Source organism: Cebidichthys violaceus, unplaced genomic scaffold (assembly GCF_023349555.1).
Source record: "Cebidichthys violaceus isolate CVI_PGR_0920_01 unplaced genomic scaffold, fCebVio1.0.p SCAF_13, whole genome shotgun sequence".
In the NCBI taxonomy this organism is placed as follows: domain Eukaryota; kingdom Metazoa; phylum Chordata; class Actinopteri; order Perciformes; family Stichaeidae; genus Cebidichthys; species Cebidichthys violaceus.
Window position 1 is genome coordinate 7,595,498 of NW_027176296.1, and position 16,388 is coordinate 7,611,885.

General features: G+C 42.2%; 2 protein-coding genes across 2 annotated transcripts in view; both read left to right on the plus strand.

Moving 5' to 3' along the window:
* Positions 1–4,934, plus strand: part of anos1b (anosmin 1b) — a 39,184-nt gene extending 34,250 nt beyond the window's left edge. The window contains exons 10-15 of the mRNA XM_068707147.1: positions 841–1,068; positions 1,697–1,791; positions 2,702–2,864; positions 3,072–3,304; positions 3,691–3,831; positions 4,020–4,934. Of these exons, the coding sequence (XP_068563248.1) occupies positions 841–1,068; positions 1,697–1,791; positions 2,702–2,864; positions 3,072–3,304; positions 3,691–3,831 (860 nt within the window). The 3' untranslated portion in view covers positions 4,020–4,934. The remainder of the gene's footprint in view (positions 1–840; positions 1,069–1,696; positions 1,792–2,701; positions 2,865–3,071; positions 3,305–3,690; positions 3,832–4,019) is intronic.
* Positions 4,935–7,431: 2,497 nt separating this feature from the next.
* LOC137870392 (uncharacterized) lies at positions 7,432–15,734 on the plus strand. Its single transcript, XM_068707606.1, has 10 exons — positions 7,432–7,510; positions 8,357–10,123; positions 10,950–11,055; positions 11,620–11,767; positions 11,971–12,018; positions 12,231–12,308; positions 12,719–12,856; positions 13,444–13,527; positions 13,932–13,982; positions 14,346–15,734. Exons 2-10 carry the CDS (start codon positions 8,668–8,670, stop codon positions 14,463–14,465), a joined length of 2,229 nt encoding a protein of 742 aa, XP_068563707.1. The 5' UTR covers positions 7,432–7,510; positions 8,357–8,667; the 3' UTR covers positions 14,466–15,734.
* The last annotated feature ends 654 nt before the right edge of the window (positions 15,735–16,388 follow it).

Genomic DNA, 16,388 nt, shown 5'->3' on the forward strand with positions numbered 1-16,388 from the left:
CCAAACCCCAAATAGAGACTCACTCAAGTACACATTTCTGAACATTTCGTTAACTTGTCATGCCATTAGTAAACACTGCATGCAGAATCCACAGCAGCCATTTGTTAACAGAGCCGTGCATTATTGAGTAAATTATTTTAGTTAGTAAGTAGTTTGTTCAGAGCCCCTGAATTTACTGGTTGTCAGCATATTTGGTCTCCCTACAGCTGCACTGTTTAAACTCACATATACAGTGGAAAGTGGCGATGTTAATGGTCGTACAGGCAATAGAGGTATTTATAGGTGACCTGTCGGTCAGCCCAGCAGAGGATTATAGCCTTCTGCAGCTCAATTATCAAACCACATACCAACAATTTAATATGGAACATATTGCCATTTATAATTTAGCAGCATTAATATTTGACACCGTCCACGTATTTCCTCATGCGGGTCAGTTAGGCCAGATAAAACCAATTAGTGTTTCTGAGTGAGTGAATTACAGGAAAGCTAGCTACCAGCTGCACTCTCGTCACTGGTTTATGATATTCCTGGCACAATATAATACATTAATAAATTCCATGTATTATAAAACAGGTTACATACATCCAGTCATTTCTTTCAATGCAGCTAGTTATAAGTATTCAGAACAGTTACTCAATAAATAATACTTACTTTAGAGTGGTTAGGAAAGCATCCCCGCATTCAAAGTTTTACGTTTCTGAACAAAGGTTTATTGTGAAAATGTGCAAGAAATATGTCAGATATTTATGAGCTTGATGTTCAAAATATTTTTACCTACCGTCAAATCAGCCAAAGTTTGAATTTGTAACATTATTTCCTCTCCTCTCTTCTCCACCAAAGGTGAAGACTTCTCCAACGAGCTCCCGTCTTCCTCATCTTCCTCATCTCTTCCCTCCTCTCCCTCCCTCTCATCCTCCTCCCCTTCTTCCTCTGACCTCCCCCTCTCCTCCTCTCTGCCTCACCCTGAATCCCCCCTTAACCCTCTCAACCTGCGCCTGGAGGTCGCTGCCCCTCATTACCATGATGACCAGCTGCAGGTCAAGGTGTTCTGGAAGTGGCCTCACCTGGGTGGGTTGAAAACACAGTAGAAGACAAAAGAAGGATGCAAAACAAATGAATTGTATTCAACGTTTTTTTAAAAGTCCTCTCTGTCCTCCTGTGATACATTTCTAGTTAAATAGCCTGGCTCTTGCTGAGCAGCTACTACTATTACACTCAAATAACCCTCAAATAAGTTCTTGAGGCTAAGGCTCATTGTTGCAGTCTTTACCACAGGCACATTGATTTAGAAGTGCAATCGAACACATGCGCAATGTAGTTTAACTGTCCGGCTACTAAAAATGAATCCACACCTTCCAGCCGATCAGAATCAGTGATTTTCAGTGACCATGGCAATGTACTCTACATATACTGAGGCTTGAGATGCAGATATTGCAAAAATATTTATCTTCAGAGAAGAGATAGAACAAAAATGATTGTTAATCAAGAATAAAGACAAAATACAAATACAATGTTGTACCAGAAATTGGTAAAAGGAGTAAATGTAAAAGAGAAATGTAGAGAATAGTAGAACGTGTATTAGATTCATCGTGTCATATTTGTCTTCGTTTTCAAACAGTCAAATTCATGAAAATAAACACAAGATAAACACTTTCTTATGTAGTGTCTGTCTGTCTGTCTTTCTTTTGCTTCACAGGCAGGCAGAGACATCCTGGTCCATACATTTTGCGGTGGCGTCCACATACTTGCAGTACTAATGTTACAAGCACAGAGAGAACAACAACTGTGCAGGTATAACTACCCTGGCTGAGTTTTATGCATCTCTGTGTTCGTGAAATTGTGTATAGGTGTCTTGTTTCTTTGTGAGCATTGTTGTTGTGCCTTTTTGTGTATATGTGTGTATCAGAGAGCAGATATCTGCACCATAACTTCGATCAGTCTGGAATGCTCTGATCCTGTCTGTGTGTAACTTTGTCTCTCTGCCATCATCTGTCTCTGTCTCTGCCTAACATCACTTTTACCATGAGTCTGTCAAACCCCTGGCTGAATTATCTTATATTTAAATGTAAAAGAATGAAATATAGGGAGAGGTTTGAATGAGAATGCTCTATAGGAAAGTTATTTGCAGAATTAAATGTCACCAAAATTATCGTAGGCAAAACAAAATCTACTTTAAATCCAAATTTAATCACCAACGTCTTAAAAATGCAGCTATTTTCAACCCAAATCCCAAAGTGAAGCTGCAATAAAGGGGCATTTTAAAAGAAAACCTTTATTGAATGTATACAGTGCACTCGATATCTGCGAAAAGAAAACTGGCCTCACCAACATTAGATCTTGACCCACTGTTGTCCTGGTGTCAACCTCTCATCTTAAATGATCACAGACGCAGTGGCTTGATAAATATCAGAGTGCTGTGTGCAATTTGCTGAGGTCACAGAGCTTGATTTCTGTTCATTGAAGTTCAGCTTTCTTCAAACAGTTAGGCCATTCCTCACCATTTGAAGCTGCCAAGCTGCAAAGTGCCACTTCAAACTGTAGTGTTTATTTTACCATGGAGCTAACAAGCAGCTTATGTAAGACAGGTTTAGAAACAAAAGTAGAGGTAATGTGTATATTTTAAGGAACCTTGTAATATGTCAGTTTTAACAACCAGCTGTGTGCAGTTTAAACACTCTTTTTTTTTATGTTCTCTCTCCAGGGCACCCATCACACCATCACAGGCTTGCTGTTTGCCTGTAAGTACCGGGTCGCCGTGGTGATGAAGGCTGACCAAGGGTCCGAGGCTGTTGCCTGGGTTACGACCCCGACTTGCTCCTCCATCAGGGTCAGAGGAGGCAAAGCTTTGACCTGCAGCACTGAGGGTAAGACTAGATATTATACTAAATAACCTTATTTTACATACACACAAAAAGCTTGTTAAATGCACTTCAAATAACTTATCACAATGTTCAAACTGTAGTCGTATTAAATCTATGGAGACTAAATGTTAAAGAGTGTTGTGTCATAGATGAAGGACATGTGTTGTGTCATAGATGAAGGACATGTGTTGTGTCTTTTGTTTGTGTCAGAGCGCCTCCTGGCCAGCAGGAAGGTGGTACTGCGTCCGGAACGACTGACGGCTGACTTTCAACAAGTCAATGGCACCCTGCTCATGAAGCTCCGCTGGAGGATATCCCATCATGCACTGGACCCGGCAGCTGTGGAGGGGTTCCAATTCACTTGGACACTGCAATCAGGGGTTACCATGGCAACAGAAGGACACGAAGACACACTTATCTCCCAGACACAGACAATCGCACCGGTGAGACACAAAGACAGGTCTACGGTGACAGCTTTATGTTTTGCCAGCAGCAGAACGAAAAATGCCTTAGAAATATGAGTGTGTGTGTGTGTGTGTGTGTGTGTGTGTGTGTGTGTGTGTGTGTGTGTGTGTGTGTGTGCGTGCGTGTGCGTGTGCGTGTGCGTGCCTTTTCAGTAGGGATGATGAGTCATGTATTTTTGTATAAGTTCCTTTTTCTTTCTGTTTAGTTTATACTTAAAAGAGGAAGTGTCAGCATTAAAAGAATGGAAAGTAATTAAAAAAAAGGACCATCATGACAGAGCATTTACATATTGTGCAATAAAGGATATGTCTGGTGATATTTTTGTTGGTGATACTCTGAACTTACCCTGCTTCATCCTCCCCAGTCTCAGCGGTTGGTGACAGTTCATGGTCTTCAGGCTGACAGTGTTTACCAGCTGCAGCTACAGGTGCTAACAGCAGAGGGCAGCAACGGCGCCTCAGTCTCCAAGACCATACATACTCCAGCTATCAATGCCTCACTTTAGGTAATGTTGATTTCACAGAAACACACTTGTTTTTAGTGTATGTAGGTGTGTTAACAACTAATAGTCACTCTTTCTTCCCTCTACATGAAAAAATATGTTTATAATGTAGTGTTTTGAGAATATGTTTCTATGGAAGGATAACACCCTTCATCTTTTGTCCACTTAAACTTACCGATCATCTCTTCTAGGCCCAAACTCCACAGCTGTCACCGTGCTGCACCAAGCTCCTCTTCACAAACATCAACTTCTCCAACAAAATGTTGTACAAATTGTAAAAAAAATAGCTTTACCTGTGCATGATGCCAGTTTAATAAAGCACTAAGTACTTACAGTTAGTCTAAAACGTGTATCCTTAAACCATATTTTTTCAATTTTTTTATTAAAGCTGCAGCATTATCAAAATGATTCTGATTGGCATTATTGCCACAGCAATGTGGGAGATGTATGTGAAAAGCATGACTGCATCTGTATGTTTGGTGATTAAATGGGACCAATCAGGTCATTTCTAATCATCTGACATCACTGGAGCCAAATGACACTTGTGAGGAAACTTATAATGCCTTTTGTTTTTGATCATGCAAGTAGAGAATGATATAGCACTGACCATATGTACAAATAGAAATGTATAGCAACAGACTGACTGTGTTCATTTTAATGCATAATCTGCTGCATTATTTTTTGAATAATAAATGGGCTGAGTTGGTGAAGCCTTGAAGTAAGCTGAAATATATTTTAATATTTTGTTCATATGTTTAAAAAAGCAAATGTTTCACTTAAATCTCTTTGAATTTGCTTGTTTAATACATGTTTGTCCTTTTGCAACATTACTTTGCATTATGGTATACTCATTTCACTACAATATGACATTTTTACATAGTTAATATAGATATTCATGTGGTAGATATTTCTTTGTTTTGCTAAAGTCATGGCATTACTTTGAAATGGTTGGAAACTACTGGTGTCAAGCAACCAGTAATTATCGTGTTAATATTCTCACTATGTAACCATTTTTGGACATTTAACTGTTGATAATGTTGTACTTAATTCCTTTACTTTTTGACCATTAGTTTTATTTATTGTTTTCCTGTCTTAGATTTTTGTAATTAAATATTACCAAGATACATTGTGTGTTGTCGTTGATCTGTGGGTTAGAAATTATGATAACAGGGATTATACCATAATAATACCAGTTTGTATTATATTTTGCATTATATATAATTATAAAGTATTCAAAATTAGAATTACAATCGTTATCCTTCTACTAGCCACTATTTCCTTGTATTTGGATTGGAACCTCTGCTTCCAATCCTAAAAAACTCTTTGAAACTTTCACTTCACTCCTCCAACCCCCACCCCCTCCTCCTACTTCCTCCCTTCTCCCTGATGATTTCGCCAACTTCTTTGACAAGAAGGTAAACGATATCAGATCCTCCTTCTCTCAGCCCCTCTCTCCCTGTCCAATCCTGCCCCCACAGCTCTCCCTCCCATCTCCACGCCCCATCTTACCCTTTCTGGCTCCTCTCTTCCCTAACGAGGTCCTCAACCTTGTTACATCTAACCGCCCCACCACGTGCTCCCTTGACCCGATCCCTTCCCCTCTTCTTCAGTCTATTGCGACTGAACTCCTTCCTTTCCTCACCCACCTCATCAACACATCTCTTGTTTCAGGATGCTTTCCCACGGCCTTCAAGACCGCCACAGTCACCCCCCTTCTGAAGAAACCATCACTTGACCCCTCTGATGTCAAGAACTTCAGACCGGTTTCTCTTCTACCCTTTCTATCCAAAACACTTGAACGTGCTGTCTTTAACCAACTGTCTTCCTATCTCCACCAAAACAGCCTTTTGGACCCCCACCAGTCCGGGTTCAAAGTGGGTCACTCGACAGAGACGGCCCTCCTTGCGGTGACAGAGTCGCTTCACGCCGCGAGAGCGAACTCTCTCTCCTCTGTCCTGATTCTCCTGGACTTGTCTGTGGCGTTTGACACTGTGAACCATCAAATCCTCCTCTCATCCCTCGAGGGGATGGGCGTCTCAGGCTCTGCACTCTCCCTGTTTGCATCCTACCTGACGGGTCGATCCTACCAGGTGACCTGGAGGGGGGCCGTGTCGGAACCACGCATGCTGACTATGGGGGTTCCGCAAGGGTCAGTCCTGGGCCCCCTTCTCTTCTCGCTCTACACAACATCTCTGGGTTCTGTTATTCGCTCGCATGACTTCTCCTACCATTGTTATGCAGATGACACCCAGCTGGTCTTGTCATTTCCCCCCGGTGACACCCAAGTGGAGACGCGCATCGCTGCGTGTTTGGCTGACATCTCGAAGTGGATGACGACACACCACCTCAAGCTCAACCTAGACAAAACTGAGCTACTGTTCCTCCCAGGGAAGGGTTGCCCGCACCGGGACCTGTCCATCACCATTGATGATACCGTGGTGACGCCAACTCGGACTGCGAGGAACCTGGGTGTGACCCTGGATGACCAACTGTCATTCTCGGCAAACATTTCATCCGTTACACGCTCCTGCAGATTCCTGCTCTACAACATCAGGAGGATTCGTCCCTTCCTGACTGACGAAACGGCGCAGGTTCTCATCCAGGCTCTTGTCATCACCCGCCTGGACTACTGCAACTCTCTACTCGCCGGAGCCCCGGCGTCGGCCATCAGACCTCTGGAGCTTGTCCAGAAAGCTGCAGCTCTCCTGGTGTTCAATCGCCCCAAGTTCTCCCACACAACTTCCTTTCTCCGTTCTCTACACTGGCTACCTGTAAGAGCTTGCATCCAGTTTAAGACTCTGGTGCTAGCCTACAGGGCAGTGAAAGGAACAGCTCCTTCCTATCTCCAGGCCATGGTCAAGCCTTACACCCCCGCCCGACCACTTCGCTCTGCTGCCTCGGGGCGATTGGTCGCCCCGTCGCTCAGAGGTCCTGGCGGCCGATCGACCCGGTCACGGCTGTTTTCTGTCCTGGCCCCACAGTGGTGGAATGAACTTCCCACTGACGTCAGGACAGCGGAGTCGCTGCCCATCTTTCGGCGCAGGCTGAAAACCCACCTCTTCAGGAAGTGCTACCCTGAGCCTTCCACTTAGCGCTTATTGTTTTCATACTAGCTTGTTGCACTTATTGTATTCGTACTACTTATAGCACTAACTGTTTTTCTTGTTTCTGCACTGTACTTTGGCTCTGAGTTATGCTCTGCTTCATGCTCTTAGATGCTTGTTTGGAAAAGGAAATGTACTTATGACTTCTGGTGACTAGTAGTTCTTTTGATTACCAATGTTGAATGCACTTATTGTAAGTCGCTTTGGATAAAAGCGTCTGCTAAATGACTGTAATGTAATGTAATGTATATGATATGGCAACACAGATTAATTTACATGAAATGCCTAACAAACAAATTGAAAAAGAAAAATGTTAACAGGAGTTTATTGCTGTAGATCCTCTTTCTGTCTCTTATGAAGTTAACATTTAAGAAACGTTGGTGTAATATTTTATGGGTAGACAGTCGAGGTAGGAAGATAAGAAGAGGAATTTGAAGGTTACTTGGGGAGAGCATCCGAACGCAGCCGACGCTTGCGGAGACCGACGCCGTGACGCAATCAACGAGCGACGACAGCTTGAATTGTTGTATCTTCAAATTGTGGACAGATGAAACTCAGTTTGTTATTTCATAGACAAGGTAGTGTATGATTATGTTTGTTTCCACTTTCCCTCATGCTTTTTTGCTTATATTCCATATTACCTCAAACACTGATTCGCAGCATCGCTTTTGTCTTTAGACGCCTCCAACTTCCTACTGAAAATGGAGGAAATGTGTAGTCGGTGCTTTGTGTTTACGCCTGTGTTTTGGTTGCTCTTAGCTACCTTAGCTAGCTTCAAGGGAATTACTAAGTGATTCAAAACTTTGTACAATTCTGCGATTCTAAATCAAATGATGGGATTGTACGTTATATTCTTAAATATATTTCGCCATGATTTAGCAGCTGCGGTGGCCAATGTCGCACTACATGAGGTAACGTAACGTTCGTTTTTATTAAACTTCTTAACTTAAATGATTGAGGGGATTTTAACATAGTTTGGCAAAGATGCTCATGATGCTCTGCGTACACTGAATATTTGCAGCTCAAGAATTCTCGCTGCAATGTTGCTAACATCATCTAACTACGACTGTTGCTTCTAAACTAAATAACTGTTCTATGCAAAACTGATGATATGGCACATCAGTCAGTTAAGTAACGTACTTGTTGTCTAACGTTAGACATTATATTGTGCAAAAAGGAGTTAGTTGCAAGCTAAAACAAATTAGCAGCAATCCACCTGTTAATTGAAGATATCACTGTTACTTCAGTTTTCCAATTGGCTCATGCATTAAATAATTATCTCCTATTGAAAGAGGAATAGATTCATTTTAAATGAGTCCTGCCTTGCACGTTTACACTGCAAATATTTAATTCTACAGCTAAATGAGATGCGCTTGCTAACATTTCTTTCATTGGCTCTTATTCTCTCTCCATGTGCTAATTAGGGGACCATGGTGGAGTTACTGTTACATTCAGAGTCTACCCATCACTGAGGAACACCGTATATCTGACATGTTCTAGTCTGTTGTCAAGTCAGTGACCTCTGGAGGGAAAGGCTTGAAAACAACACAGCATTGAAAACAACGACACAGCAAAAGTACTTTGCAGAAGAATTCCTGGAGGGAAGCGTCAGGATAAAAACCAAGGAAGGAACAAAACACACCACGTAATATTCAGAGGATCAATAGGAAGGAGAAGTAAAGCCTGTGGAGAGGGGGGTGTTGGGGATGGGGTTGAAGAGCCAAAGGAGGACGTCATGGTTCACAGCGGCTCTGCATCCCCAGTGAACACATCAGCATCACCTCATTTAACTGTTCCTGCTACAGCACCTCCTCCTCAAGCAGCTCCTCCTCTTGTGCCTCCCCATGGGAATACTACAGATCAGGACCTGACCCCTGCCAAACTCCTCACCACAGACCTTACCTCCAACTCGGTCTTGACCCAGCCCTCTACTCTAACTCCTGTTGAAGCTGAGCCCCCCACCTCAGCAAAAGCACTTACTACTAACTCGAGCCGAGCGTCAGCCTGGTCCTCCACAGAGACACCTACCACTACTCGGGGCCAAGTCAATGGCCGTACGTCAGGCAGGAAGAGGACTCCTAAAGCCTGTGACTGCTGTGGCCCCAACAGTACAGGACACAATGTCAGAACCTTGGGCAGAGGGAGGGGGAGAGCGAGAGGGAGGGGGGCCGGAAGGGACCTCAGAGACACCCCAAAAAGGAAAGTTGAGGGCCAGCTGACACGTATCAGGTGTTTCGATTTGACCACGGAGAATGTGGAGGAAGCTGAGGATGAAGATGACGGCTATGAGAAGGTGCAAAAGACTCTAGTTGTGACTGATACACAGTCACAAACGGATGTTGCTCAGCCAGTTGCAGTCTCCCTGCTGGATGAACCAATAAGGAACTATGTTGCTCCAGAGAAAAGGGATGCGCAGAAAATGGAGGACATGTTGATAGAAGGGTCAGGGGGTAAAGGAGGTGTGGAGATGATATTGTCGGGAATAGCAGGCAGGGGAGCACCAGTATTTAGAGGGAGGGGAATGGTGGGAGCTATGTCAGCATCACACATGGATGTAGAAGGTGGAATAAAGAGGGGAGGTTTAGGTGGAGTTGTCATCAGTTCTAAAATGGATGCCCTGACTCCATTAGTGTTTGTGCAGAGGCAGAACAAAGATGCAGATATGGACCATGGAGGGCAGACTGACCCCAGCTCAGTTAAATCTTCATGTGGAAATGGAGACACAGTAAACCTGAGTGACACTGAACCTGAAGAGGATACGAAGGACGGTAACACGATGGTGAGGGAAATGGCCAATGGGCTACTTTCTGTCTCCCGACAGTCAGGCTCTGCCCAGGACCTGGACTCTGATATGCTGGTGGACAAGACTCCCGACAGAACAGACTCGATGTCTGTACCAGTAACTCTGTCCAACGTAAATGTCCCCACACCAGCAAATACTGACCACTGCTCCACTCTCATGGAGGTGGAAACTTCTCATCCAGCTGTGGTTGCTCCTCCATTCCGGGGCCCGATTGCAGTGCTCAGCATGCAGTACAGCTGGGCATTAAGAGACCACAGGCTGTACTGTCAGCCTGGAACCTGGGTGAGGGTGGGGATGGAAGAGGTGTCGGAAAAAACAAAAGGACAAGAGCTGGATGTAGAGAAGCAGAACAAGGAGAGGCTGGAGCAGCTTACTGATATGATCCACGGTAAGATGTGTTCTCGGTTCTGTTGAGATGAAGCACGGTAAATCATTGAGCTTTTTACACAGAAACTAAAGGAAGTGCTGAGGACGGTGCCTTTTCTGTCACAAGACATTCGTAAAACATGTGGCCTCGTCCGTGAAATGTTTAACTTTTATGGGATATTTGCGAAATAAGGTCTGAATTATATGGGCAAGACCTAAATGTATGTGTAGTCGAGGCTATTTCTAAGCTGATTCGCATATTCGCTGACATGTTTTGTTTGTCATCAAGTACATTACAAAAAAACTGTCCAGAAAGCCAAGAGATATTTTAGTTTTCATAACAGCCCTGATTTAAGATCAACCCTGATTCGCCAAGATTTCCACATGGGTGAACAAAATTGGACATCTGCACATAAGAAATAAGGGTTGCATTTTTGTCTCTTACAATTTCAAAAGACAGCTCGCATAGTTCAGTCCTCTTAGAATAAGGTTTGATGTTTTTGTTCTGGGAAAGCATGTTGTTGGCATCACTCATGTTTGCAAGTGAATAAACAGGACTGCAGCTTTGACACAAACAAGCCGAAACTGTTTCAGTGACGAGTGGTAAAGGAGTTTCAAATATCAGCAGCGTGTATATTGAGTTAAATTCATAAAAGTGTAACACCTGCTTGAACTTATTAATGCACAAGCAGACAATTCTATTATTGTAAGCAATGGATTCAGAATTTGTTTCGTGGAGTTGGGTTTTAACATCAGAGAAAACAAAACTGTTCCAAACAATAACTTGTTTATGTTATTATTAGCTGATCGATCATAGGATTCAGTAATAGTGATTTCCTCTCTTTCAGATTTTCTGGAGAGCTTCTACATGAAGTACGGCAGTTTCATTCCTCTCACTGAGAGCGATGTCCTGGAATACCTGAAGAAGAAAGGCAACTCTGACCTCAGCAGCAAGTAAGTGCACACACACACACACACACACACACACACACACACACACACACACACACACACACACACACACAAAATCTGCTTGAGGGTTTATCAGATGCTTCAGCATTAAGCGTCAATCACACAATGATATAGATGAAAGAGTTTATGCAAGCAGCAGTTGCCATATAACATAAACAGGACGCTGAAACACGAATAAAACACAATGACGCATGAAATTCATCATTTACTGTGTGCTGGGAATTTCTGCTGTTATGATCAACATGACGTGTGTTATTTACAATAAGTATGAGCTTTCATGATCTTAGCATGTCATCATGTTATTGTACATTAAATCAGTCCAGTCGTCAGATTATTTTAATGTTAAAACGGCATTCAGAAGACTGTTTAGAAGCAGTCTCAACTTGTAACCTTCCTTTTTTGGAATATTATTTTTAATCTCTGATGTTGTGGCATTTCTTTCTTTATCTGAACCCATATTCTTTTAAATGTCCATGAAAGTATAATGAATACTTCAGAGGATTGCATAAAAACTCTATTGCATGTTGCCCTTTGTTTTTGTTTTAGGGGGCTGGACATTAAAAGGGAGATGGCTCGGTACAGGACGGGGCTGGCCTCTGCTCCTATCGCGGGCTTCATGGTGTCGTATAACAAACACACCCTGGGCCTGGAGGACCTTGGCACGCTGGAGGAACAGAACTGGCTTAATGACCAGGTGAAGAAGGATGAAGTCTCGTACAGCTACAGAATTTTACGTTTTTGCCATCATCACTCTTCTTCATGCCCCGTGCGGCCCTCTAACACAAGTCACTTTAAAAGTCGAATTCAGCAATAATGAAAAGAAAGATCACATTTTTTTGTTTTGGTGGTGTTGGACAGTCTTACATTGAATCTTTTTCTGTTTTTCTGTCTGCTCAGATTATCAACATGTATGGAGAACTCATCATGGAGGCGACACAACACAAGGTAAGTAAGGGTAAGGGTGTGTTTGTATGTGGAAAATATAGCAAAAGGATATATAACTTATGAAATATAAAACGGGCTCACTGTAGGAGTGAGGAGAATATTTTTTTTAAGACTTGTGATAATATTTAAATTTGATGATTTTATTAAATAGATGTGAACATGAAGTGTTGACTGTGTAATGTGTTAATGCATTTTTATTATTTCTCTCTCAGGTTCATTTTTTCAACAGCTTTTTCCACAAGCAGCTGGTTGCCAAAGGTTATGATGGTGTGAAGAGATGGACTAAAAAAGTAAGGGGGAAGAAGCCATTTTTCACTTGTTTTGATAGTATTAGTTGAACTTTAATGTCACTATTTTATTTCCTTTTTTCTTACTTTGCCTTTCAGAGTCTGGGCTTGTCAACCATTTTTTTTTGTGGAGTCATTGCCACTGTTGGCAACCACAGTCTAAATTAAATTAACTAACTACACAAAGTATGTGAAGTACGTTCAGTAATTCATGAAATCACCTCAATGTTAGCCGTGCAATGAACAAAAAAGGTGAAAACCCTGTTGGTCCTGTAGTTTGACTCTTGGAAGTATTGCCCAATCATCTGACAGTAGTAGACACGTGCAATATGTTGCGTCTTGGATATCTAAGGTGTGTGTGTGTGTGTGTGTGTGTGTGTGTGTGTGTGTGTGTGTGTGTGTGTTTATTTCAGGTTGACCTGTTCTCCAAGTGGCTGCTGCTATTTCCCATCCATTTAGAAATCCACTGGTCTCTCATCACAGTCACCATGGCGACCAAAACCATCAGTTACTACGACAGCCAAGGCATCGTCTTCAGACACACCACAGATGTGAGGCCCTCTGTGCATGTTGATGTCTTTATAGTTCTTATTGGGGTGATTTTGAATCTCTGCGGAACAAACAAGATCGTCAGTAATCCGGCTTCTCTGCTCTGATAAATTATTTGAACATAAATTCCTGGCGAGAGACTCGATGAGATGAATACTTGTTTCCTCAGTTTGTTGGTGGTAACGTCAGATAGTCCAGGTTTTTCATCATGAGGCTGTAAAGAAGCAGATTGTACTTTGACAGTGAATTAGTAGATTAATGTGTGAAAAACTAATTACTGACACCAAAGCAGACATTTTGCTCATATTCTCACCATTTGCTTAAATAGACTGAGAAGTCCTCATTACCCTCCACTTTCTTGTTCTTGTTGTCTGTTCTCCTTTAAAACTATTCGAATGTTTGTGCAAAGGACATCTAATTACAATCTGAATTGAAATTAAAGTTTGTTGAAAGTACTGAACATCCATAAAATCTAACAAATACTGCCTCACAGTGGCCAACGGACATGGTTGCTATTCCTTTGCATTCTTTACTCAACATAACTCAGTCTCTCTCTTTCTCTCTCTCTGTCTGTCTGTCTGTCTGTCAGAACATCATGAAGTATCTTCAGTCTGAAGCCAGAGAGAAGCAACAGGCAGCTTTCCAGAAAGGCTGGAAGATTACCATCATCAAGGTAACTCTAAACCCTGACTGTAATCCTCAAAAGGCGAAGCCTCCTCATTATTGCCAAGTTAATTATGATGAGCGGAAGACTCAGCAACACAATGTAAAATTACAATAACGCCAAGATAATTCTAACATATCTGCAGGACACTGAAAATGTTGTTTGTTCATGCGAATGAGTAAACAATTTCTTTGTTGTTTTTAATGTTGTTGCTGGAGTCAGAGTTACATTTGATTAGCAAATGAGTCCTAAACAATACATCAAGTTTGTGTAGCATTATTCAGTTTTCCCCCAGTAACTGTTTCATAATCACTGTCTTATACATATTGAGACATCAACTATTCAGCCCCTATTCAGTAACTGAGTGTGACATCTTTTGCCATCTTAATGACTGTGACTTGTTGCCCCCTCAGGGTATTCCTCAGCAGAAAAACGACAGCGACTGTGGAGTTTTTGTCCTTGAGGTGAGGCATTTTTCTTTCACACTGTCCTCCTGTCCTCCTGTCCTTTGTTCGTGTGTGTGTGTGTGTGTGTGTGTGTGTGTGTGTGTGTGTGTGTGTGTGTGTGTGTGTGTGTGTGTGTGCGTGCGTGCTGCTTTATCCATTTTTTTTTTTTCCTGGGAGAAAAATGTATTAAACATAGCTGTGTCTCCAGCATGTCTTTCCTGCCCCAGGTTTCTGCACACGTTTGATCATTGCTCAGTCATCGAAAGACACCGGAGAGAAGCTTCTGTCATTGTTCACCTTTTAATATGGTAATCTAACTGTGGTTATGGATAATTTTCCCCTCACTGTTTATTTTTTTTTTTCTCTCTCTTGGTCTGTCAGTACTGCCGTTGTCTCTCTGTGAAGCAGCCTCTTCTGTTCAGTCAGGAGGACATGCCGCGTATCCGCAAGAGAATCCACAAGGAGCTGTGTGACTGTCACCTCAGCGATTTGAAGGACTGAATAATGGCCGCGTTCACTCACTGCAGCTCGCCTCGTAATACGAGACAGTCTGTCCAAGTCTGTCAGATGGCCTGTGTTACTGACAGTCTGTCACATAAGCTAACACAACGCGACCCTTTGTTCTCCAGGGAGCTCTTAACTGCCACTCTTCCTGTTTGACAGCAGAGCAGATGCTCTTTTAGACTTTTGGTGACTTTTGGAGTTCAATAACTAAGTCTGTGGCTAAACAGATTTTTACTTGCAAGGAACTACTGACGTGGCCCCCTACTGACCCACAGAAATGCTGGACCTGTACCCATCAGGATGTTTTTGCGTTCTACTTTTACCTTTCCCAGTGGATTTCAACCAAAATGGACACAAGGGAGCTCTGACTTGGACCAGCCTCGCCCAATGACACGGATCTCTCATCCCAAATGGAGTGGCCTTACATCCCAGATGGCCATTTTATCCGGAACAACATTATTAACTGTTTATTTTATGCTGGACTCTACAGCAGCGTCACACCTACATTTTAAATGCGTGTTTTCTAACATGTTTAATAAAGTTGTTTTGATTCAGTGGACCAACTGTTCACTTAAAACTTGAAGGTTTGGCATGGACTACAGACGTTTGCACAGTTAGAGGCCTATCCATTGAAGAGTCTAGAATATCAACTGAATGTACTGATCACATATTCTTCCTGACTGCCTCGCAGGGTGCAGACTCTGCACCGTACCGGCTAATGGCACATTTTGGCTGTGGCTTGAAACAGGGATTTTTTTTTTTTTTTCCAATGTATCAACTTTTTGAAACCATAATCCAAATAATTTTTTATTAAAATTCCAGTTTTTCCAGCACATTATTTTCTGCCCTTTTCTTTTGTTGTGATCACTCATTTTCCTTCCTTTTCACCCGAGGCCAGTGTATGACCCATCAATTTCAGTTGAAAACTCAATGCTGGTTTGTAAAATTCACATTAGGCTGTACAGCAGCTGCTGATGTGAATATTACCGTTTCATTTCGTATTATCGAGGCCTCCTCCTTCAGATGGACGCATCAACACAGTCGTAGTTCTAGTGGGCTCTTAACAGAGAAACAAGTGGACCTCAGTTATTTTGATTAAATCTTCTGTCCAACCTAGATTTTATTGTTATATTCAGTTATATGTATTTACAGATTGTATTGTACTTTCACTGGCCTACTACTGTACATGCTTGCTTTGGCTAAAAACCACAGTTGTTTCTTGACTGTTTTTATTGTTATTAAAAAGGCCTATGCTGCTGGGAATGAGCTTTTGTCTGAAGTGGTTTTGAATGACTAGTGCAATGGTGTGAATAACAAAATCACAGAAATGCTGAAACATAAAGGCAACAATATATAGTTTCAGGATGTCTTTTAAGCTGTACTTGTATTGCTAATTAGGCCCCAGCATCGACGTAGTTGGAGCAAAGGACCTATTTTTAAAATGTTACTGTATTCGGAGCTACACTCAAAACACTTGAGGCTTAAGACCTGGCAAAATGACCCGGCTATGCTGCTGGTCCACTTAGGAAATACCATCTAACTCGTGCACGCAGTTTCTGATGGTCACAGAAATGCATGGCCGTGTCAAAAAGAGTTCTGCCAGTACTCTGGACGTGCGTGAAGGTGCAAGGGCCCGATCAATGCTGCTTGCAGCTTTATTTGAGGTTTATTTCCCCCCCAAAATATCCCCAGCTTCTAACCAATTTATCTTCCCAGATATCTACAGTGCTGTGAAAAAGTATTTGCCCCCTTCCGGGTTTCTTATTTTTTTGCATATTTGTCACACTTAAATGTTTCAGATCATCAAACAAATTTTAATATTAGACAAAGATAACCCGAGTAAATACAATATGCAGTTTTCAAATGATGATTTCTTTTATTAAGGGAGAAAAGCTATCCAAACCTACTTGGCCCTATGTG

Bases quoted from the DNA above. Each gene is read 5' to 3' on its own strand.
- LOC137870392 (XM_068707606.1), top strand. From the start codon at position 8,668: ATGGTTCACAGCGGCTCTGCATCCCCAGTGAACACATCAGCATCACCT. The intron at 11,768-11,970 runs GTGAAGAAGGAT...CTGTCTGCTCAG, and splicing joins AGAACTGGCTTAATGACCAG to ATTATCAACATGTATGGAGA. The intron at 12,019-12,230 runs GTAAGTAAGGGT...TTTCTCTCTCAG, and splicing joins TGGAGGCGACACAACACAAG to GTTCATTTTTTCAACAGCTT.